Source organism: Gossypium raimondii, chromosome 9 (genome assembly GCF_025698545.1).
Source record: "Gossypium raimondii isolate GPD5lz chromosome 9, ASM2569854v1, whole genome shotgun sequence".
Classification (NCBI taxonomy): Eukaryota; Viridiplantae; Streptophyta; class Magnoliopsida; order Malvales; family Malvaceae; genus Gossypium; species Gossypium raimondii.
In genome coordinates, this window is record NC_068573.1 from 47,445,924 (window position 1) to 47,471,207 (window position 25,284).

Genomic DNA, 25,284 nt, shown 5'->3' on the forward strand with positions numbered 1-25,284 from the left:
TTCCTCTGTGTTTCTATATAACAGCCATTGTCTATGTCCATGCCCAACATAATATTAGATTGATTAAAATCATTTGGGTTGGGTCAACTATTTATTAAAATCTTATATTTATTATTTCAACAATTGAAAGTTGAAATGGAATTGTTAAAGATTAAATTCAAATTCTTTTATATATTTTTATTTTATAAATATTTTTATAATCAAAATATTTTTCACACTAGTTTAATGTATTCAAGTTTATAATTACCTCTCTCAAAAAGTTATTTACATAGTTTAAACATAAATTCTCTTCTTAAAAATACAATATACTTTATGTTTATCTTAAAAGAATTCTTTATCTCGCCAAAATAAATAATAATATTATTTTTGGGGTAAACTATTAAAATAGTCATTTTTGTTTACCCCAGGTTACATTTTAGTCACTTATGTTTGAAATGTTACATTTTAGTCACTTACGTTATCGTATTATAACATTTTAGTCACTGAGCCGTTAATTGTCGTTAACAATATAACGGTAAGCTGACGTGGCATATTAAATCATCATTTTAAATAAAATTTTAGGTTAAATTATACAATTGATTTCTATATTTTTCGTTTTGAGCAATTTAATTTTTTAACCTTTTTTTCCTTATTTTCCATTCTCTTTTGTTTCTCCTTATATTTTCCTCCCTTTTCTATTTTTTAACATAGTTTTTTATGTTTTCCATTTATTAAAATTAGTCCCTATACTTTTATTTTTTGAACAATTTATTTTTTCCTTTTATTTTTATTCACAATTGTCTATAATAAGCAAAAAAAGATTAAAAATCTTTATTCGGGTTTTCGTTGAAGATCAATACAAAATTTTTTAACTTTCATTTTTTTCTTTATTTTCATTCTCTTCTGCTTTCTCCTCTGTTTTCCTCCCTACTCTATTTCTTTTAACATAATTTTTATATTTTCCGTTTGTTAAAACTAGTCTCTGTACTTTTATTTTGATATTGGGTGTTTCTTGTACGTTTTGTTTAATCTTCCTTTTGATTAGTTTTTAATATATTTTCAACTTAGGGTAACAATTTTGTATTGCTCTTCAATGAAAATCCGAATAAGGATTTATTTTTATTTTTATTTTGCTTATTGTAAACATTTGTGAATTGGGGTTTTGATATTTTACACTTATTGTTGATGCTATACAAAGGATCCAAAAATGGATTATTATGGTGATTTTATAGAATTGCTTGGACCTGATATTTCAATCAAGATTTTCATAATATTGGTTAACCCTTCTGATCCCATTAGAGTTAACTTGATTTCTAGTTTTTGGCACCAATTTGGTAAACAAATTAATGTCTTTGGTAGAATTTAGCTTGGTGTTCTATTATATATTGAAGAAGATTGGTATTGATTAATGCAATAAGATCGATTTTATTCATCTTGCAATGATCAAAAACAATCTTTGGGTTTACACGAGTATGTAATCAAAGATAATTTGCTTTAACAAATAAAGAAATAAAAATAAAAATTAAACTGCTCAAGAAAAAAAGTTTAGGGACTAATTTTAACAAATGGAAAATATATAAAAAAAACTACATTAAAAGAAATGGAGAAGGAGAAAACAGAGGAGAAGTAGAAAAGAATGAAAATAAAAGAAAAAAATTAAAAGAACATAAAAGAAAAGAATTAAATTGCTTAAAAAGAAAAAATATAGGGACCGATTTTATAATTTAACCTAAAATTTTCGTTTGAAATGATGATTTAATGTGCCACATCACCATCATTAATCGTTAACGGAAATTAATGGCTTAGTGACTAAAATGTTACAACATGATAACGTAAGTGACTAAAATGTAACATTTCAAACATAAATGACTAAAATGTAACCTGAGGCAAACAAAAGTGACTATTTTAATAGTTTACCCTATTTTTTGTTTATTTTAGTGTTAAAATATTATATTATACTTTTAAAGTTTTTTATGTTAAGCCAACACCTGATCCACACAGAACTAATCCAATATATACCCAATATTTAGAGTGTATGTAGTAAATGCAATTTCCTTTTCAATCTTCAAGTAAACATTTTTTTTACAGTCATTAAAGTGTTTTTTTTTTTTTTTTGTTATTAATGTTACATGGCAACATCGTATTAAAGCAGCAAAGGATTGGATTCGAAAAAATCAGCCGGCCGAAGCTGAAACTCGCTATGAACGGTCGGCATCACCGGAAAATCTTCTTGATGTGGAATGTGATGGACGCCTAAGGTGTACCATAAAACTATATCTTTGTTTTCTATCTTTCTATTCCTGCAAACAACATACCCCTATTATATATTTGTAAGTATACAAAAATTTAAAATAAATTGAACCCTTTATTATTTGTTTCCATAAAAAATGGTAGCGGAAAACAAGATGTTTAGGTTTTGGATTCGAGATTATGAGTTTTAAGTTTAAGGTTTAAGATTTAAGATTTAAAGTTTCGAGTTTAAGATTCTGAATAAAATAATTGTTAAAATTATTTATTAATAATTTTTAAAATAATTAAGATAACATTAAATAATTAAAAGAATTATGAATGATGTAATGAAAAAAAAGTCTATAAAATAATCATTACCCCTATCCCTTGTAAGAAAAAAAATTAAGGCTATTACCTCTGGCTCCATACGGCTAAGCCATCATCTCCACGGCTTCTATCAGCATAAAACCCACCAGCCCATCTCTCTGACTTATTGTATGCAGTCACCCAAACTTGGTATTTGGTGTAAGCGGTCCTAATTTCAGGATAATCATCGTCGGCTAACAGAGAAGTTATCGGCTGCCCCGGTATTAGTCGGTAAGCCACTTGATTTCCGACCTTTGTTTTCTTATTTGGGTTCGCAATCAACAACTCAGCTGGCTCTAAGCCAAGCCGTAACCGAGCATCCGCTTCCGTTTTAGCGGTTTCCGTAACGACCCTCCAATAGCTTTTTCTTGGAGAGGCGTTAACGTCCGTTACTCTTGTTGTTTTTGGTTTGGCTCTGACGAAGGAGTTGCTGTTACCGTCAACGTCGATATCAAGGTAATATGTGAGGTAATGGTCGTGGTTAACGGCTACGGTGTTGTCGGCTACTAACGTTCCGTAAACGTCCGCCGTTATTTGCTTCTTATTTGTGTAAGGACTGCCTTTCAGCAATAAAATCCCCGTCAAATCCACCTGGGAGACAACTAACGGCATGAAATATTTTAATTATTTTTAAAATTAAACTGAAAAAAATATAATTAATCTATTCGAACTGAATGTATATTACTCGAAAAAAATTATGTAAATATATTTGTAAATAATTTATATTAAAAATTAATAAAACTTTCGTTAATATTGAAGTTTCAAAGACATTGGAGTTATTTACCCTCCTAACTTTAAAAAATTAATTTAATCTTCCTATTATTATTTTTTCATCTTTTTAAGTTTTAAATTTATATTTTTATCAAATCACCTTAAAATTAAATGGTAAAGTTAACTTTTTCTTTAATCTTCTTGACGCTGCACATACACGAATTGCCACTTGGATGCTACACTAACTTTTAATTAAAATTTTAAATTTTAAAAATTCAAAAATTATAAAAACTATTTTTAAAATTTTAAAATCATTAAAATTGTTAAAAATATTTTTAATATCTTTTAATTTTAAAAATTAATTAAATGATTACAAGTCATCTACATGGCAATTCGTGTATGTCACATCAACAAAATTAACACACATTAAATTTTCTATTCATTTTAGGTAATTTGACAAAAATACAAGTTTAAGAATTAAAAGAGACAAAAATTAAATGAATGGCTAAAATGATTTTTTTATAAAGTTGGAAGGCCAAATAGTAATATTGAAGTTTCAAAGATATTGGAGGGGTGAGAGAGGTAGGTACTTTGGCCCTTTAAAATGAAAAATTACTACTTTAGTTCTTCAAAATTTATAAAAGTTTAAATTTATAAAATTTTGATTTAGTCATTCTAAAAATTATAAAGATACAAGTCAATATAATAATGAAATTATAATTTAGCGCTCATAAAATATATAACTTAATCTCTAACCCTTCTAAAAGAATTTCTAGCTTAACCCTTGGATATTGGTATATTAGGTTTAAATTCCATTATTTTTAGTTCTTTTGAGTTTATATTATTTTTATATAACTTGTATAAAATGTAAAAAAAAAAAATTATTTGTTACTTTTAAAAAATGGGTTAAATCTTTTGTTGATTGTATTGATGTCGGATTAACTAATAACACTAACTCAATCAAGAACTTAAACTTACCAATTTTGATTTAAACAAGAATCCGTACTCGACTCAACTCATTTTGACCATAGAAAGACAACAATCCAAACTTGAACCGACTTGAATGTGAAACAATACAAATCTAAAATGACCCAAACCAATGACTCAAAATGATTTGAACCCTAGTGTAAAACCTAGATGATAAAACTTGAATGATTTAAAATCAAAAAGTTCAATTAATAAACACGAAATGACCCGAAATTAAAATAATCCTAACCCTAAAACAATACTAACATAAAATTAATCCAAATCTAAAATAATATAAAAAATTCAAAACCCGAAGTAACGCAATTTAAAACCAACCTAACCCGTTGACATTGATTCTAAAATATACAAAGTCAACCCATAAGCATTAAAAGAGGTTTAAAATGTGAAGGTTTAAGAATCATACCCCAATTTTAATGGTGCCAAATTGCTTGAATTCCCAGTCAAGAACGTAGTCGTAATTTCCCACGGTAGCTATCATTCTGACAACCAATGTTTTTTCTGGTTGCCCACTCCTTATCTACAAAATTCATTTCAAACAAAAAATCCTAAGCTCAATAAGAATTTTTTTAAAATAATTTAATGACTATTTTTTTTAATTTTTTAACGGTTAAAAAGTCGCATAGAATACCTTACCACAGTTCCAGGGTTATTGATTTCAGCATGTCTCCACGCGATATCACCTGCATCCCTTTGAAATATGCAAATAACCTTTTCCATTTTCATAGCCTGTCCGTCTGCCCCTGCCACGTACCCGTCCATATACTCGGCATTCGCCGGACAATCGATCAATGGCTGCAGAGTGCTTGCGGATCGCCCAAACCCGAACTCTCCGATATCCATGAAAGTCCTGAAATACCATTCGCTTTCGGGGTCCATATACGGCACGAAGGTTTCGGACACATGACCCCTGTATAAAACCTGACGGTACTTCTTCATTCTCGCATCGAAAATCGAAGCTGTCGATATCACGGTCCCGGCTCGAGCATTGAATCCCACGTGGAATTTCCAGTTACCCCATTTCACGTTGTTTCCTTCAATTTCGAACCCTTTTTCCGTCGCGTTATTACATGTGACCGGATCAATCTTTTTGTTCGACCGGAAATCGGTTCCCTCGGCTTTAGGTACAGGAACTCTGAATCGATCGATGTAGTTCGTGATACGCATTGAATCAACATCGATGAATAAACTAATCCCTTCGATCGGCCTTGCGTAGACATTAACCGAGCCTCCTCGATAGTAACATGTTATCCGAAGAGTTCGTTTTGTCACCTTTTCGCCGTACCAACCCACGGTGAGTGGCACACAAGAAACTTCGGACATGTTTAAACCCCTATTCACAATTGATTTCATGAATTTTGGGTATTGAAAAGGCAGTCTACTAGCCTTAACAAACTCATTAAAAGTAAACGGAGGGTAACCATGACCGGTATAAACACGGTTCGATTCGATCGATCCACTGGCTAAATCAACAACGAGTTCCCGTGTCTCCCCTCCAGCTCGAACCACCACCTTAGCTCGTCGAAACTGAGCGTTTTTGTTTGTTTTCTTCGAAGATAACCAGCTAAGAACATCGATTTTCTCCGGTTCTTCGAGATCGACGAAGTGATACGTAAGATTAGGAAGCGAACCGGTACTCGATTTATCAACTATGAGCTTTATCTGGTTTAATTCAGTTGGGGTAAGGGGATCTAAAGGATGATGATGAAAAAGGCTGAGACTTGAACAAAATTGTAATAAAAAAGCTAAAAAAAACAAAGGAATAAAAGACATGGATTCTGATTTATCTCCAAACAGAAACATTTGACTAAGCTGTTATGTTTTTAAGACAAAACTAAACTGTCTTGACCTATATATAAGGGAATATTTATGCATATAATAAAAAGTACCCAAAGGACATGACTAGGTCCAACTGCTAAATTAATGGAGGGTTTGCTCACCACAAAAGCATAATACATAATCATTGCCAATTGCCAACTGCTCAATCTTCTCGTTATAAAATTCCTATCCTTTGAATATTCAATGCAGACTCTTATACTTTCAACTCTTCTTTTATTATTTGTTACTCTTTACAAGTCTTCTTTACGTCGCAAAACGTGGGTAAGTCTTTATTATATTAGGAGTTAAATTGTATTTTGTTTATTTTACTTAAAAATAGGTAAATTAGTCTCTTTGCATTAGGTCAAATAGTAAATCGATTATTCTATTAAAAATTTCGTCCATATAGTTAAAAATTGATCTCTGTCCATCAATGTGAGGTACATGTGGCACGTCATGTGTTATTATCTGATTATTACATCAATCACGCTAGTTTCTAATACTACAAATGGATAAAATTTTTAATAAAAATAATTGATTTACTTTTTTATTTAACATACAAGAATTAATTTGTACATTTTTTTAGTGAAGAGATAAAAATGCAATTTAATTCCTATTATGAGAGGTTCCTTGGTATTTTTACCACAAAACATGACATTCAATTTGAGAGAACTAATTTTTAAAATGTTGGAGGGTTTAATTTATTTTAAAAAAATTAAAGGATGTAATTAAAATTTCTAAAAGCTTTGAGAATGCTAATAAGAATTTTCAAAATTCGTAAATAGTCTAGCGATAATTTTTTAAATTTTCGAGTTCTCCTTGCCCTTTTTTTTTTTTTTTGTAAATCGTAGTCTCAACTTATCTAAAATTAAATTATATCGGTCCTTAAATAAATAAATAAATAAATAATTATTAAATTAATTTTTTCTATCCAAAAAAATCGAATTCAAAACTTTATTTAAAAGATATTAAATTGCTTTTCCTTCACCTAGACTCGATATCAGGATCGCGTCATTTGCATGATGAGATTAGTGTGTAATAAAAATCTTCCTTTCTAAGCGGGACATTGCACATCGCCCAAAACTTTGAAAGGGCTACTTTGCTTGCACTAAGAGCAAGAATAACATGATTTGCTTTGCTTAATATATATTAACATGTTGTCTTTTCTTATAATATATATTATCTGCAGAATAACATGTGCTGTGGTCTGCAAATTACATAAGTTGCTGAGCTAGATATATTTGCTGCAAAAACAAATTATTCATATTATTGTTAATTAGCAAATGGGGTTATTGTGTTAATTAAAAATTTACAGTTGGCTTCCCGATTGAGTTTTAACTTGATTGATATGGATATTGTTGTCAATGCAGGAGGGTTTGAGTTCGAGTGCGTTAAAACGTATTATCCTTCTATTTATGAGTTGGGGAGAGGCTATGAGTAATTCTAGATATTGTGTCAGAAATATCATATATGGGAAAGTGAAATAAAAAAAAATTGATATTTAAGAAATAGGAAAAGAAAAAATCAATATATTAAAAGTATATATGCTTTTATATTTTTTAAGTGTAAATTAAATTATTAATAAATTTACGTTTTGAACACTAAATGATGACTGAATTTTTTTAATTTAAATTACTAGAAAAATACATTTTTTAGATTCGCTGCTGTATAATTAATTTATACTGCTTGATAAACACTCACTCTCTTCTTTAACTCCCAAACATATTGTTTCCTTCCTTTCCTTTTAGATTTCTCCTTTCCTTTCTTTCAAGTTTCACCATTTTTTCCCTATTTCTCTCTCCCATTTCCTTATACAAAATTGGTGTTAAATTACCTCACTGTGTGATGCAAACAAGCAATAGGGGCGTAGCTAGGGTTATAGCTAAGGGTTAGCAGGGTCGGCCTTTCCTACAATGAATTTTTCTCATCTATACAACTTAAAATTTTTAGTAAAACTAAAATAACATTTTAGCCCCCTTAAAAATGATAAAAATAATTTTATAAAGATATAAACTATTAAAATAGTAAAATTACATCTTTACTATTATAAAAATTAAATTAAATTTTGACTTCTCTATAAAAAATTTGCTAGCTTCGCCCCTAAGTGTAAGTTTTTTGGAGCATCATTTTTGTATAGACTAGCAAAGGTACGTGGCTTGGCCTGGTAATTTGGCCCCAATCCTTCCTAAATCCAATACCGTTGAATACCATGATTTAGCATGGTTTTTAGGGTTAAGTCATTGAAAACTTTGGATTTAATATTATTATTTTAATTTGGTCATTTTTAGTCTTTTGTATTTTTTAAAATTTAAAATTTCAGTCATCATGTAACACCCTTAACCCGTATTCGTCGCCAAAACAGGATTACAGAGCATTACCAGGTTTTACAGGACAATCAGACAGAAATTTCAAACATTTCGTTACATATCAATATTCACAATAAAGCCAATTAAAATTATATATATTTTCCCTTAAACGAGTCCTCAAGACTCGAAATACATATTAGAAACAAGCCGAGACTAAATAAAAAACTCAGAGAATTTTTCAGAAATATTTAAAATTTTACACACTGTAGGGGTCACACAGCCATGTGACTCATACGGTCAAGAGACACGCCCGTGTCTAAGGCCGTGTAACTCACTGACTTGTATTTTTTTTAAAGATATAGGGGACACACGACCGTGTCACCTGGCTGTGTGTCATACACGATTGAGACACACGCCCGTGTCTCTGCCAGTGTGGACAAAAATAGGCTATTTTCCAAGTCACATTTCTCACCCAATTGGTCATCAACCTAACTCAACATTTTTACATTACAATAAGTTATAACAATGCATTCAAATCAAGCTAAGATCAAGTTTTAAACATATAATACCGTTACTTATAATCAATATGACTTTAGGCATCTCAAAAGACTGATTATAACAGGTATTGGTATATTCATGTATTCAATATGTTTTTATGTATAAATAACTTATATGCATATTTGTACCTAAGATTTACCAAGCTAATTTGCATGATTTCTAACCAAATCACTTACCTACCAAATCTTACCATTTGATACCAAAATGTATTTCAAATACTAACATATTTAGTTATATATACTTTATATATCAAGGTACCGATTCATGATCAATTCATTGCATCCCAAAATACATGTACATAAATGCACTTTTAGCAAACATTTTACCTTTACCCATACAATCATAAACCAAACCACACATCAAACATATAAGATAAATATGTACCAAACTAAAATGTGCCAAAACACGAGCCAAATAAGTGGCTAATATTAACAAAACTCATATAGGCCAACATTAACCAGAATACCTATACATGCCATTATAACCAAAATAAAAAAAAAATATTCGAAAGTACCGATAGAACTGATGGATAGTGTGATAAATCTCCAACAAGCTTCCAACCGATTGAGCTTCCGATAATCTGAAAAGTAAAGGAAAACAAATACGTAAGCAATGTATGCTTTGTAAGCTCGTATAAACTTTAATCATATCAATTCATTTCATTATGAAATTTATACGTATCAAGAATAATCCGATATTGATTCTTCAATACTCATGAAGCTATATTCTTCAACTCACAAGGTGAATAAATCCATAGCCTTACTTATACATATTATCCTTAATATAGTAGAGTTTCCAACAACTTTATACTCTTCCAAATTTCTTTATTCTCATTTGTATTTCTTTACTTTTCACACCCATTCCATGTACACCACACACAAGTCATAAGCATATCATATCACCATAGCCACAAGCTAGTGCATTTAAATATAGCCATTTTCAAATTAATCACATGATGAGTTATTTCATAAGAAATTGTATAACTTAAAATTTACCACTCCTTCATGAGCACAAGCATATTTTCATTTGAGCACTTGCGTTTTCAATGCATCTTATAATTAAATATATTATCATTCAATCAATAGCTTGACACTTGCCTAAGCATCAAACAACAACACTTGTTAGCGTACTTGAACATATTTCATATAAATTCAACATCAATATCCTTATTATCTCAACATGTCACACCTGAGTTTATTACTCATATCAACTTACATAATTTCTATGTATCAACATATCAAATATATTCATATATATACATATCATGATGCAAATCAATCTTTTACCGTTTCTTCATCTACATGTATCATCCATTTTCGAGTCGATACAAAATAAATATATATATCTTTCAAATTTCATAAATAAACCACCTTACCGAGGTTTTCTCATATCGAAGAACGACTTACGGATAAGAGTACATCATTTTCAGAAGCCTGAAGGCTGAACAGAAGCACATAAGTGCTAAACAAAAACCCATAAGGGTTGAACGGAAGCTCATAAGAGTTGAACGGAAACCCACAAGGGTTAAGCAAAAACTCATATGAGTTAACAGAAGCTTGTGAGAGCTAAACAAAAAATAAACACGAATGTTCGCAACAAATGTTGATTCTCGATTTACTTGGGTAATTTGCCTTCAATTCATCTTTTGCATTTACTGTCAATTCATCATTTGCCACAAAACGATTGTACTCAAATCCCGCGTTCCATTCATTTCGAACATTCAAATCAAATTTCATAATTTTAACAATATTTTACTTTCAACAATAGATATGAATAAATACATAATACCATTCATCAATTTAATATATAAACATTAAAGTTTAACCATACGAACTTACCTGACTAAATTGCTGAAATGTCAAAATATAAGGATATTTTGATAATTTTCTATTTCCCTCGATTTTCCACCCGACTTGATATGTAAAGGAATAAAACCAAAAACAGAAACCTCCCCCATGGCTATAGTATTCGCTAGAATGTTGGAGAATAAATGAAATAAAAATGTTTTACTTTCACTTTAATTTAGGTTAATTTCCATTTAATTACAAAATTGCCATTAGTTTTATATTATTTTATCATTTCCATTCAAGTTGCCGTCCAACTATATTAGTTTAGGCATATTTACCACCAAAGTCTTTCTTTATTTATTAATCATTCCATTTAATCACTCAATTATTATAATTAGCAAGTTTTGCACTATTTTCAATTTAATTCTTTTTAATTAATTAACTATCGAAACGTCAAAATTTTTCAACGAAACTTTAATACCACCTTATTGACACTCCGCAAATATTTATAAAAATATTTACGGCTTGGTTTATAGGAACGAGGTCTCGATACCTCATTTTCTAATACCACTTGACCTTAAATTTTATCCCTCAAACCTAATAAATCATTATAAAACATAAATTACTAATTCAAAACCATATCTGACTTGTAAATATTAATTAATAAAATTTACAAGCTTACTCACCGGATTTGGTGTCCTCGAACCACTATTTCCGACATCGCTGAAAAATCGGTCTATTACACATGACCAAATGATAACCATAAAATTCATCAAGTTGAGTTTCATTATTTCCAAAATTTGATGTGGTAAGCATATTATCATACGTGTAATGTCATGTCAACTTGTTATTTTCACATATTATTCACTAAAATCCAATCAATGGGTTAACAAATGTTATTTGCGTCAAGATTAAAATATCAAATTTTGAAAAATATAAAGACTTAAAATGATGCAATTAGAGAATATTTACTAAATCTACAATTATATGGATAGTATAGGATTAGTGATTGAATTTAACCAAACATATAATGGTTCGATTAGCACTAAAATTTCAAATTAAAAAAAGTACAAAGATTAAAATTGATCAATTCAATGACTAAAATCAATCAAAATTAAAATGCATGAACTAAATTTACAACTTTTAAAAATATAGGGACTAATTTGAGTACGAAATTTTCTTTTATTTTATAGTAATGATGGGAAACGAGTTGAACTATTTTCAGCTCAAAATTCAGTTATAACATTATTGGATGAGTAGAATTATTAACGGTATTCATTGTTAAACTCTTATCACAAATTATACACGTAAGTTGAGATTATCTGAGCGAAAAATGAACAAACAAAGTTAAATATTTTCAATGTTTTATGTATTTGAAAGATGATTTTCTTATATTTATATTTAAACATTTTTAAATAAGACTTTAAATAATGTAATCCGTCAAGTAGATAAGGGGCAAGCCTTGATCTTAAAAGTGGTAAATATGTTTTTTAATCTCTTCGAAATTTATGAAATTATATGTTAGTATAATGATAAAATTACACATTAATCCTTCAAAATTTATGATTATGTGACAAAGTAACTGGACCTAATCATTGGTCGAGCCGGGTTCAGGTCGGACCAATGCCAAATATTAGGTTCGTTTTTTGGCCTAACCCGAAAAATGAGCCTAAAATTTTATTCAAACCTGATCTGATCTGTCGGTATGAATTTTTTATATTATTTTTAATATAAAAATAAATTTAAAAAAATATAATATATCAAATAAACTAAAAATATTAAAATAAACATTTATATATTAAAAAAAGTATACTTAAATTGAGACATTATCTAAAAATAACAAATTGAATGCGTTTAAAATTGGGTGATAATTCTAACAATGAGTGAATAAAAAATATTTATGGATTTTTTAATATATTTTACAATAATAATTAGTGTACGAAATAATTTGTGATATTATAATAATTTATATTTTTAAAGTCTGAGTTGGAATTTGAGAAGCTTTATATCGCATAGATTTTAATCAAAGAAAACTATAAAAAATAAAAGAACAGAAAAAGTGAGTAGTCTAGGAAACTCTAGAACGTAAAGCAAAGCTCCAACCCATTGTGTAGTTTCCAAGTGCTTAAAACTCTCAACACTTCTCGCCTCTTCTACTCTCTTCATTTCTATTTCTTTGCCACCTTCTTCACCTCTACAATTCAACATTCTCTTAAAAACAAATCCTAATCCTAATCCTGCTTCCTGTTCTTTTTTTTTTTGGCGGTTGCTTTTATCAGGTTTGCATTTTTCTATACTCTTCTCTCTGCTTATTGATTCCATAAACCGTCCTCTGTTTTTGGCCTTTTTTCTTTTCAATGCAGCATGGAATTATTGGATTTTGGATTGTTCTTCTTCTTGTTTTCTTTGAATGTCGAAGAAGTAAAGCATTTAGTTTCTTTACTTGGGTCGGTTTTGGTTTTTTATTTTTCATGCTCAAGTTGACGGCTTGATGCTACTTTGGTCCTGGGTTTGTATTGAAAATTCGAGAACTTGGTGTCAAAGTTATATTTTAATGGATGATTAACCTTTTTTTTTTTATTAGGAAATTTCATTCTTGGGGTTTTATGATTTTAATGGCTTTGAATGGAAATATTGAAGTTAAGCTTAAGCTTTATGAGTTACGAAAGAAACATCCCCTGATTTTCTTTATTCATTTTAAGGTGAACAATTTGACTGTGAGTTTTATGTTGATTGTGGGGTTTTGAGGTTTTAGCTTAGAAATATCTCGGGCTTGCTAAATTTTGACTGTTAATGTGAAATGATAGTACATTTCAAGTGTTTGTAAAAAGACCTAAATGAATGATTGTTTGTATAATTCTATAGTTTATATACCATGCTGTGTTGGAGACTAAAATGGTTGTCTAATTGTTGCTTGTGGGTTCTTAAAATGGGATGTTCACTAGACATGGATATTTTTCTATGGAAGTTTATTGTTATGCTTTTAAACTGGGTAACACATTCATAATAGTGTACGTTTTTAAGAATCTTTTTGAGGTACTCTGTGATTCATCTGTCTGTCAACTTCATATTGTTTGCTATGGTTGTTTTTCTACCAGTTGTCTGTGGTTGCTATAGGGTTTAATTTATTGATCATGAATAGTATGCTGATAAATGACATTGATGTTTAATTGTTTTGCCAGTTTGAAGAGATGGCTGAACCAGCGTACACCGTGGCATCTGACAGCGAAACAACAGGGGAGGAGAAATCCTCGTCTGCTTTTCCAGAAATTGCAATTGGAATTGATATTGGAACTTCACAATGCAGCGTTGCGGTCTGGAATGGCTCACAAGTGGAGCTTCTGAAGAATACTAGGAACCAGAAGTTAATGCGTTCTTATGTCACTTTCAAAGATGATATTCCTTCAGGTGGAGTGAGCTATCAACTTTCTCATGAGCATGAAATGTTATCTGGAGCTGTTATCTTCAACATGAAGCGACTGATTGGAAGGGTTGATACCGACCCAGTTGTTCACTCAAGCAAAAGCCTTCCTTTTCTGGTTCAGACATTGGACATCGGTGTTCGTCCGTTTATTGCAGCCTTGGTGAACAATGTTTGGAGATCCACTACGCCTGAAGAAGTTCTTGCTATATTTTTGGTTGAGTTAAGAGTCATGGCCGAATCTCAATTGAAGCGGCCTATAAGAAATGTCGTTTTGTCCATTCCAGTTTCGTTTAGTCGGTTTCAGTTGACTCGAATTGAACGAGCTTGTGCTATGGCTGGTCTTCATGTTCTTAGATTGATGCCTGAACCAACAGCTGTGGCATTACTATATGCACAGCAGCAGCAGCAGATGATACATGACAATATGGGCAGTGGAAGTGAAAAGATCGCTCTCATCTTTAATATGGGTGCAGGGTATTGTGATGCTGCTGTAACAGCTACAGCTGGGGGAGTTTCTCAGATAAAAGCCTTAGCTGGAATAGCAACCGGAGGAGAAGACTTCCTTCAGAACATGATGCGCCATCTCTTGCCGAATTTTGATAACCTCTTCTCAAGCCGTGGAATTAATGAGATCAAGTCGATGGGGTTACTTCGAGTTGCAACTCAAGATGCCATACACAAGCTCTCTTTTGAAGAAAGTGTGCAAATTGATGTAGATTTGGGTAATGGGTTGAGAATATGTAAGCAGGTGAGCCGGGAAGAATTCGAAGAGGTAAACCAGAAGATATTTGAGAAGTGTGAGAGTCTCATAATCCAGTGCTTACATGATGCAAAGGTAGAGGCAGATGATCTGACTGACGTAATAGTCGTGGGTGGTTGTTCTCATATTCCAAAAATAAAAAATCTTGTCAAGAGTGTATGTAAAAGAGAACTTTACAAAGGTATGAACCCACTCGAAGCAGCAGTCTGCGGGACAGCACTGGAGGGAGCAGTAGCTTCAGGCATCAGTGATCCTTTTGGCAACTTGGACCTGTTAACCATTCAAGCCACACCTCTTGGAATAGGGATACGTGCTAATGGGAATTCATTTGTGCCCATTATACCTAGAAACACTACAATGCCTGCTCGCAAAGAACTGGTCTTCACAACCGTCAATGATAACCAGACTGAGGTATTGATAATTGTCCATGAGGGTGAAACAGAGAAGGCAGATGAGAATCATCTGCTTGGCTATTTCAAGATTAGTGGAATTCCACCGGCACCTAAAGGAGTTCCAGAAATAAATGTCTGCATGGATATTAATGCATCAAACGTGCTGAGAGTTTTGGCTGGAGTCATAATGCCGGGTTCTCAACAACCTGTAGTTCCCGTAATGGAAGTAAGGATGCCGACTGTTGATGACGGGCACGGTTGGTGTGCAGAAGCACTGCATAGAGCATATGGGTCTACTCTAGACTTGATGACTGTCCAGAAGAAATAAAACTCGATGCTCCCTTCATAACATTTTACTTGAATGTTGTATGTTTTTTTCTTCCATTAGAGAATCAGTCTTCACCAACAGTTCCTTGTAATGTGTTTTTTTCTTACTTGCATATATATATATATGTATATGTATATAGTTGCATGCATGTGAGCTTGGTGTAATGAAATAAAGCATGTAGCAGCAACTACTTTGGTGCTGTCTATGTATCCTAAAATGTATTTCAAAAAGCACTTCTGACTCAAAAAGTTGTCTGTTTAGCATTGCTTCTGGCTTCAAAAGTGCTTTTGACCCCAAAAGCACTTTTGAGAAGCAATGCTAAACAAAGTCTAAATCAACTGCTTATATTTTAAAAGTTTGATGATGTCGAGAATGATTTCAGAAATGCAGCTTGAAGAGATAAAAGTAAACAGAAAAACAGATCATAACTCTAAATCAGACTGAAATTCAACAATAAACTGAAGTGGCTGAACCTTTTTTTTTTCCTTTTTGCAGTTCAATTTTTGAAAAGCTTCTCTGAAGTGGACATAGAACAGGCAAATGTGCATTGTATATACATGAGATGAAATATAGTCTAAATAGAACCTCTCTGTAAGTAGTATCCATTCTGAATTTCATTCTATTTTGGTTGAATGATGATACTTAGTTGCAAGGGTTGTTCTCATCTAAGTGTTTAACTCTCTCATATGGATTGCAGATTGTTAAGTTTCATGGTTCCTAATTATGGTTTTGACCATACAACAGAAACTTTTCAACTTCTAAATGAAATTTAGTTTCTCAAATTTTATTCCTTTGACGTTTGAACCCTTTAAGCTACTAAACAAGGGTTCTTTGAGTCAGACCAGACCATATTTTCTTCTTTCATGTCTAACCTTTATCCATTTATTATTATTATGGACATTGTCCTCTGTTGATTAGACAATTTGGGAGAGGGAAATTACATAGACATAGTTTGAACCCCGATCACTGGGGTGTCAAGAAAGGGCCTTAATCACTGCTCCTTTATGTTATTGACCCATCACAAAGGGTGTTTAGTTCCAATGAGATATTATATGCAGCAACACATGGAATCACATCATTGCCTACGTGGATATATGATTATATATCTGATATATAATCATGTATGATACATATCCGACTTCAAGTACGATAACCTTGAAATGCTCAATGAGACCGTTAAGACTTAGGAAGGGAGTTTTGAGCAAATTTAAGTCCTTTTTTATACCAACTCAAGAGAGGAATATCCAAGCTTTATTTATAGTATAGAAGTTGAGCAATGGAAACTCTAAAACTAAAGCAAAGCTCTATTCCATTGTATTATTTGCAAGTGCTCAAATTCTCTACTCTTCTTGCCTCTTCTACTCGCTTTATTCTATTTGTTTGCCACCTTCTTCATCTCTCTCAATTCAACATTCTCTAAAAGACTCCTAATCTTGCTTACTGATTTTTTGCAGTTTCTTTTTTCAGGTTTGCATTTCTCTTTACCCTTCTTTTCTCCTTATTTGATTCATTAAAACCTCTGTTTTTCTTTCTTCTTTTCAGTGCAGCATGAAATTATCAGATTCTGGTTTCCTGTTCTTCTTTCTTCTTATCTTAGAATGTCCAAGAAATAAAGCATTTAGTCTCTTTAACTGTGGGTTAGTTTTGGTTTTTATTTTCATGCTAAAGTTGACAACTTGATGCTTCTTTGGTACTTAGGTTATATGGGTTAGTATTGAAATTTCAAGAACTTGGTTGTCAAAAAGAATTCAGTTTTATGATCTTTTGATGGATTATTAACCTTTTTTAGGGATCATTCTTGGGGTGTTATGATTTTTATTGGCTTTAATGGATGTGTTGGAAGTTAAAGCTTAAGCTTTATGGTTATGAAAGAAAGAAACAGCCATTGATTTTCTTCATTCATTTTAAGGTGTTGATGGTGGAGGTTTTGAGGTTTTAGCTTTGCAGATTCTCGGGCTTTCTAAATTTTGAGTATTAATGTGGAATCATAATACATTTCATGTGTACATTTCATGTGTTGTAAAAAGATTTGTATGAACGATTGTTTGTATAATTCTCTAGTTTACATTACCATGCTGTGTTGGAGACTAAAATGGTTGTCTAATGGTTGCTTGTGGGTTCTTAAAATGAGATGTTTACTAGATATGTATATCGTAGATTACTTTCTCATATTTTTACTTGCTGGTATTTACATTGATAATAGTTTACATTTTAAGAATCTTTTTGAGGTAATCTGTGTTTCATCTGTTTGTGAACTTGGGTTTTCATACTTGGTAAAAGGAAAGTTTAGTTTTGATAAAAGAAATGAAATTATATGTTCTATGGTGGTGGCATTGTATACTATATGTGAAAAAGGACTTGGAATAGTTTCTCTAAATTTCTTGTTATTTACAGAAATCATTTGGGATCAAGAGAAAATGCTTGTTCATCTAATTCTGACTTCATATTTTTTGCTATGGTTGTTTTTCTACGAGTTGTATGCAGTTGCTAAGTCATCTAATTCATTCATCATGAGTGTTCTGATGGATGTTGTTGCTGTTTAGTCATGTCACTAGTTTGAAGGAATGGCTGAAACGGCATACACCATGGAACCAGACTGTGAAACAACAGAGGAGAAATCTTCATCTGCTTTTCCAGAAATTGCAATTGGAATTGATATCGGAACTTCAGAATGCAGTGTCACTGTTTGGAATGGTTCACAAGTGGAGCTTCTGAAGAATACTAGGAACGAGCCGTTAATTTGTTCTGATGTCCCTTTGAACGATGATATTCCTTCAGTTGGAGTGAGCTATTATCTTTCTCATGAGCATGAAAGGTTATCTGGAGCTTCTATCTTGAACATGAAGCGACTAATTGGAAGGGTTGATACTGACTGACTTGTTCAAGCAGGCAAAAACTTTCCTTTTTTGGTTCAGACATTGGACATGGGTGGTCGTCCGTTCATCGCTGCCTTGGTGAACAATGTTTGGAAATCCACTACACCTGAAGAAGTTCTTGCATTATACCTGGTTGAATTAAGGATCATGGCTGAATCTAAATTAAAGTGGCCTGTAAAAAATGTCGTTTTGTGTATTCCAGTTTCATTTAGTCGGTTTCAGTTGACTTGAATTGAACGAGCTTGTACTATAGCCAGTCTCCACGTTCTTAGATTGATACCTGAACCTGCTGCTGTGGCATTACTATATACACAGCAGCAGCAGCAGCAGCAGCAGCAGCAGCAGCAGCAGCATATGATACATGACAATATGGACAGGGGAAGTAAAAAGGTCGCTCTCATCTTTAATATGGGTGCAGGGTATTGTGATGTTGCTGTAACAGCTACAGCTGGGGGAGTTTCTCAGATAAAAGCCTTAGCTGGAAGTGCGACCGGAGGAGAAGACTTCCTTCAGAGCATGATGTGCCATCTCTTGCCAAATTTTAATAGCCTCTTCTCAAGCCATGAAATTAATGAGATCAGCTCAATGTGGTTACTTTGAGTTGCAACTCAATATGTCATCCACAAGCTCTCTTTTGAAGAAAGTGTGCAAATTGATGTAGATTTGGGTAATGGATTGAGAATATGTAAGCAGGTGAGCCGGGAAGAATTCGAAGAGGTAAACCAGAAGATATTTGAGAAGTGTGAGAGTCTCATAATCCAGTGCTTACATGATGCAAAGGTAGAGGTAGATGATCTGACCGACGTAATAGTCATGGGTGGCTGTTCCTATATTCCAAAAGTAAAAAATATTGTCAAGAGTGTATGTAAAAGAGAACTTTACAAAGGAATGAACCCACTTGAAGCAGCAGTCTGCGGGACAGCTCTGCAAGGAGCAGTAGCTTCAGGCATCAGTGATCCTTTGGGTGACTTGGACCCATTAACCATTCAAACCACACCTATCGGTATACAAACTAACAGGAATCCATTTGTGTCCATTATACCTAGAAACATTACAATACCTGTTCATAAAGAACTGATTGTTACGACAGGAAATGATAACCAGAAAGAGGTATATTGATAGTCATCTATGAGGGTGACGCGGAGAAGACGGAAGGGAATAATCTGCTTGGCTATTTCAAGATTGCCGGAATTCCTCCAGCACCTAAAGGAGCTCCGCAGATAAAAGTCAGCATGGATATTAATGCATCAAATATGCTGAGTCTTTTTGCTGGATTAATAATGCCAGGTTCTCAACAACCTGTAGTTCCCATAATGGAAGTAAGGATGCCGACTGTTGATGACTGTTACGGTTGTTGTGCGGAAGCACTGCATAGAGAATATTTGTCTACTCTAAACTTCATTTGATTTGAATGTTGTATGTTTTTTTGGTCCATTAGAGAATCAGTCTTCAGCAACAGTTTGTGTAATGTGTTTTTTTCTTACTTGCATATATATATATATATATATATATATAGTTGCATGCATGTGAACTTGGTATAATGAAATAAAGCATGTAGCAGCAACTACTTGGTGCTATCAATGTATCCTAAAATGTTTATGATGTCGAAATAGATTGACAGGAATGTTTGAGCCAACACTAAATCAACTTTTTTATGTTTCTAAAAGTTTTGATGAAGTTGTCAATAGAATGATTTCAGAAATGCAGCTTGAAGAGACGAAAGTAAACAGAATATGTTTCCAGAAATCAGAAAGTAAACAAATCACAATTCTAAATCAAACTGAAATTCAACAAAGTGAAGTGGCTGAATCATTTTTCTTTCTTTTTTGCAGTTCAATTTTTGAAAAGCTTCTTTGAAGTGGACATAGAACATGCAATATACATTACGTGAGATGCAATCTAGTCTAAGTAGAACCTCTCTGTAACTGTAAGTAGTGCCCATTCTGAATTTCATTCTCTTTTGGTTGAATGATGATATTTAGTTGCAAGGGTTGCTGTCATCTAAGTGTTCTAATCTCTCATATGGATTGTAGATAGTTAAGTTTCATTGTTCCTAATTATGGTTTTGACCAGACAACAGGAACTTTTCTACATCTATATGAAATCTTCTCAAATTTTCTTCCTTTGAATTTGAACCCTTTAAGCTACAAAACAAGGATTCTTTGAGTCAGACCAGACCATATTGTTCTACTTTCATGTCTAATTTATATTTATTTGTTATTACTATTATTATTATAATGGACATTGTCCTCTGTTGATTAGGCCATTTGGGAGAGGGGAATTACATCGACATAGTTTGAACCTTGATTATTGGGGTGTCAACAAAAGGCCTTAACCATTGTTCCCTTGTGTTGTTGACCCATCACAAAAGGTGTTTAGTTCCAATGAGATACAAAATGCAGAAACACATGGGGCCGCAACAGTGCCTGCATAGATATATGATACATATCCGACTTCATTAACATAACTTTGAAATGCTTAACGAGACCAGTAAGACTGAGGGAGGGAGTTTTGAGAAAATTTAAGTCCGTTTTATACCAACTCAAGAGAGGAAGATCCAAGCTTTATATATAGCATAGAAGTTGAGCAAAGGAAACTCCATAACGTCAAGCAAAGCGCCATTCCATTGTATTATTTGCAAGTGCACAAATTCTCAACTCTTCTCGCCTCCACTACTCTCTTCATTCTATTTCTTTGCCACCTTCTTCATCTCTCTGCAATTCAACATTCTCTAAAAGACTGCCAATCTTGCTTACTGTTTTTTTGCAGTTTCTTTTACCAGGTTTGCATTTGTCTTTACTCTTCTCTTATCTTATTGATTCCATAGAACTTGCTCTGCTTTTCCTTCTTTTCAATGCAGCCTGGATTTATCAAATTCCGGTTTCTTGTTTTCTTTTAATGTCCAAGAAATAAAGAATTTTGTTTCTTTTACTGTGGATTGGTTTTGGTTTTTAATTTCTTTTCATGCTAAAGTTGAAAGCTTGATGCTTCTTTGGTACTCTGGTTATATGAGGTAGCCTTGAAAATTCAAGAACTTGGTTGTCAAACAGAATTCAGTTTTATGATCTTTCGATGGGTTATTAACCTTGGTTTTAGGGAGTTCCATTCTTGGGGTTTTATGATTTTGTTGGCTTTGAATAGAAGTTTCGGAAGTTAAAGCTTAAGCTTCATGAGTTATGAAAGAAAGAAATAAAAAAACAGTCGTCGCTTTTCTATATTTATTTTAAGGTGTTCAATTGTTTTGCCAGTTTGAAGGAATGGCTGAACCGGAATACACCGTGGAATCTAAGTGTGAAACAACAGAGGAGGAGAAATCTTCATCTGCTTCTTCGGAAGTTGTGATTGGAATTGATATCGGAACTTCACAATGCAGCGTCGCTGTCTGGAATGGCTCAGAAGTGGAGCTTCTGAAGAATACTAGGAACCAGCCGTTAATTCGTTTTGATGTCCCTGTCGACAATGATATTCCTTTAGGTGAAGTGAACTATCATCTTTCTCGTAAGCATGAAAGATTATCTGGAGCTTCTATCTTGAACATGAAGCGACTAATAGGAAGGGTTGATACCGACCGAATTGTTCACGCAAGCAAAAACTTTCCTTTTTTGGTTCAGACATTGGACATGGGTGTTCGTCCGTTCATAGCTGCCTTGGTGAACAATGTTTGGAAATCCACTACACCTGAAGAAGTTCTTGCATTATATCTAGCTGAATTAAGAATCATGGCTGAATCTAAATTGAAGCGGCCTATAAAAGACGTCGTTTTGTGCATTCCAGTTTCATTTAGTCGGATTCAGTTGACTCGAATAGAACGAGCTTGTAGTATAGCTGGTCTCCACGTTCTTAGATTGATGCCTGAACCTGCTGCTGTGGCATTACAATATGCACAGCAGCAGCAGCATATGTTACGTGACAAAACGGGCAGGGTAGGTAAAAGGATCGCTCTTGTCTTTAATATGGGCGCAGGGTTTTGTGATGTTGCTGTAGCAGATATAGACGGGGGAGTTACTGAGATAAAAGCCTTATCTGGAAGTGAAATCGGAGGAGAGGACCTTCTTGAGAACATGATGCGCCATCTCTTGCCGAGTTTTGATAAGCTCGATATCAAGTCAATGGGGATACTTCGAGTTGCAATTCAAGAAGCCATTCACAAGCTCTCTCTCGAAGAAAGTGTACAAATTGATGTAGATTTGGGTAATGGGTCGAGATTATGCAAGGAGGTGAAACGGGAGGAATTCGAAGAGGTAAACAAGTATATATTTTGCGAGTCGGAGATTCTCATAGTCGAGTGCATGCAGAATGGGGATGTTAACGTAAAGGACCTGACCGACGTAATAGTTGTCGGTGGCTGTTCTTGTATTCCGAAAATAAGAAATCTTGTCGAGAATTTATGTGAACGAGAAATTTACAAAGGAATGAACCCGCTCACAGCAGCAGTCTACGGGACAGCTCTGGAAGGAGCGTTAACTTCAGGTATCGATGATCCTTTGGGCGACGTGGACCTGTTAACCTCTCAAGTCACAACTCTCGGAATCGGGATACGAGCTAACCGGTTTGAATTTGTGCCAGTTATACCTCAAAACACTACAATGCCTGTTCATAAAGAAATGATCTTCACAACCTTCAAAGATAACCAAACCGAGGCATTGATAGTCGTCTACGAGGGTGAACCAGAGCTGGAAGACGAGAATCATCTGCTCGGCTATTTCAAGATAACCGGAATTCCTCCGGCACTTGAAGGAGTTCCAGAGATAAATGTGGGCATGGATATTAATGCATCAAATGAGCTGAGTGTTTTGGCTAGAGTCATGATTCCAGGTTCTCGACAACCTGTAGTTCCCGTAATGGAATTAAAGATGCCGACCGTTGATGACGGGCACAGTTGTTGCAACGAAGTACTGGACAGAGCATATGGGCCTACTCTGGACTCAATGATAGTCCGGAGGAAAAATCATTCGATTTAAATGTTGCATGCATGTGTAATGAAATCAAGCATGTAGCTCGTTCGTGTGAACGTAACTTCTCTTCTTCACTACTCTTGTCAAGATCTACAAAAACTTGTTGGAAATTATGACACATTTCCCTATTACCATAGAATAGTTACATTTTTTTAAACAATTTCGTTAACGTATCTCTATTTTAACTTAAAAATTAGAGTATAATACGTTTCAATATTTATAATAATATTAATACTAATCTAACTAATACTTAACATATTTTAAATAATGATTGTATTGAAGAAAAAGTTTGAAAAGCAAAAGGCTCGACTTCTTTATAAAGGGAAATCGAAGTGACATTTACAATGAGTAAAATGCTGAGAATGACTAATTAAATCGTTGGGTCTTTATAGGTGGAGTTCAATTACTGGGTCAGCAAGCTATGCCACTGTGACACTCTTTAAAGTCACCCAATAGGACAGGTGTCCTATGGGGAGGGAGACTCTTGTAAATTACTTTTTTCTTTATTATTCTTTAAGGGTAAATTCCACTTATAGTCATCTAACTATCAAATATTTTCATTTTAGGTATTTAAAATAAAATGTTTGTAATTTAAGCACCCATTTACTTAGTTCGATCATTTTGATCACTCCCGTAAGTTAATGTAGCTGTTAAAAAATTGGTATAATAAAAAATTTAGTTCTCAATTTTTAAATATTGTATCAACTTAGTCATGATTTTTTTTTAAATGTTCAAAATTTACAAATAGTCTCAATTTGATCGTAACTATAAAATATTCAAAGAGTATATATAAATAAATAAATATTTTTAAAATATAATAATAAATTTAAAGATATATATATAAAATTTAAAATATTGTTGACGAGAAATAATAATATATAAAATACATATTTTTCAAAAATATAATAATAAATTTAATATTAATATTAAACAAACATAATTATAATTACATATTTTCTTATTTTCTTAAAATTAGAACCAAATTGAGAACATTTGTAAATTTTGAGAGTTAATTTTAAAATTTATGACTAAATCGATATAATATATAAAAATTTGAGGATAAATTTGTTATTATACTGATTTTTTAACTATCACGTCAACTTGCCTTTTGTGGTTTTGATGAGTGAACAAAATGACCGAATTATGTAACGTAAGTGCTTAAATTGCAAATTTTTTATTTTGAGTGCCTAAAATGATTTTTTTTATATATTTAAGTGACTATCTATATAATTTACCCTTTCTTTAATCATTATTAACCGATAATTACATTGAGATTTAATTACACTGTTGGATATTTATATTTTTTATCCACAAAATTGGAAGTGGAAATAAGAAATTCCAAATTTTTAGGCTTATTTTACTTAAAATACAAGAGTTGGACCCAGAAAAAGGCAAAAAGAAGCAACCCCACAATTGGAGTATTCTTCCCTATCCAAAACCTTGTTTTTTAAAGCAATAGATGAGAGTGCATGTGGTGTAGGAAACTAGAAAAAAATGGGTTAGTATAATATTTGGTACTCTAGTTTAACTTCAATATTTAATTTGGTACTTGAGTTTGGTTTCAATATTCAATTGGATATTTAAAAGAATTAGCATCATGTGGCCTAATAAATATTTGACATATTTGCTCTAATATGTTAGAATATGCTGCTAGCCTTTGTATTTCTATAGAATTTGAAATTCAAGTTAAAATTCAATTCTCTTACTTTTTCAATTTAAAACCCTAGCTTAATCGTTAGTAATTTTAGCTAAAATTTGTCAATTTAGCCTGTTTAATATCCGTCAATCATATACCATGTTACAAAGAGCAA

The 25,284-nt window shown here is 32.6% G+C and overlaps 3 protein-coding genes and 1 pseudogene across 3 annotated transcripts; 3 read left to right on the forward strand and 1 right to left on the reverse strand.

Moving 5' to 3' along the window:
- Positions 1-2,025: 2,025 nt before the first annotated feature.
- LOC105800513 (primary amine oxidase 1) lies at positions 2,026-6,099 on the reverse strand. The gene is made up of 4 exons (XM_012631705.2): positions 4,906-6,099; positions 4,676-4,789; positions 2,624-3,165; positions 2,026-2,279 (listed from the first exon to the last, which is right to left on the reverse strand). Exons 1-4 carry the CDS (start codon positions 6,070-6,072, stop codon positions 2,123-2,125), a joined length of 1,980 nt encoding a protein of 659 aa, XP_012487159.1. The 5' UTR covers positions 6,073-6,099; the 3' UTR covers positions 2,026-2,122.
- Positions 6,100-12,797: 6,698 nt separating this feature from the next.
- On the forward strand, positions 12,798-15,890 carry LOC105800514 (heat shock 70 kDa protein 8). Its single transcript, XM_012631706.2, has 2 exons — positions 12,798-13,017; positions 13,921-15,890. Exon 2 carries the CDS (start codon positions 13,930-13,932, stop codon positions 15,640-15,642), a length of 1,713 nt encoding a protein of 570 aa, XP_012487160.1. The 5' UTR covers positions 12,798-13,017; positions 13,921-13,929; the 3' UTR covers positions 15,643-15,890.
- Positions 15,891-16,169: 279 nt separating this feature from the next.
- Positions 16,170-20,148, forward strand: LOC105800515 (heat shock 70 kDa protein 8-like; annotated as a pseudogene).
- Positions 20,149-21,775: 1,627 nt separating this feature from the next.
- On the forward strand, positions 21,776-23,581 carry LOC105797984 (heat shock 70 kDa protein 8). Its single transcript, XM_012627847.2, has one exon. The coding sequence runs from the start codon at positions 21,776-21,778 to the stop codon at positions 23,477-23,479; it is 1,704 nt and encodes a 567-aa protein (XP_012483301.1). The 3' UTR covers positions 23,480-23,581.
- Positions 23,582-25,284: the final 1,703 nt, after the last annotated feature.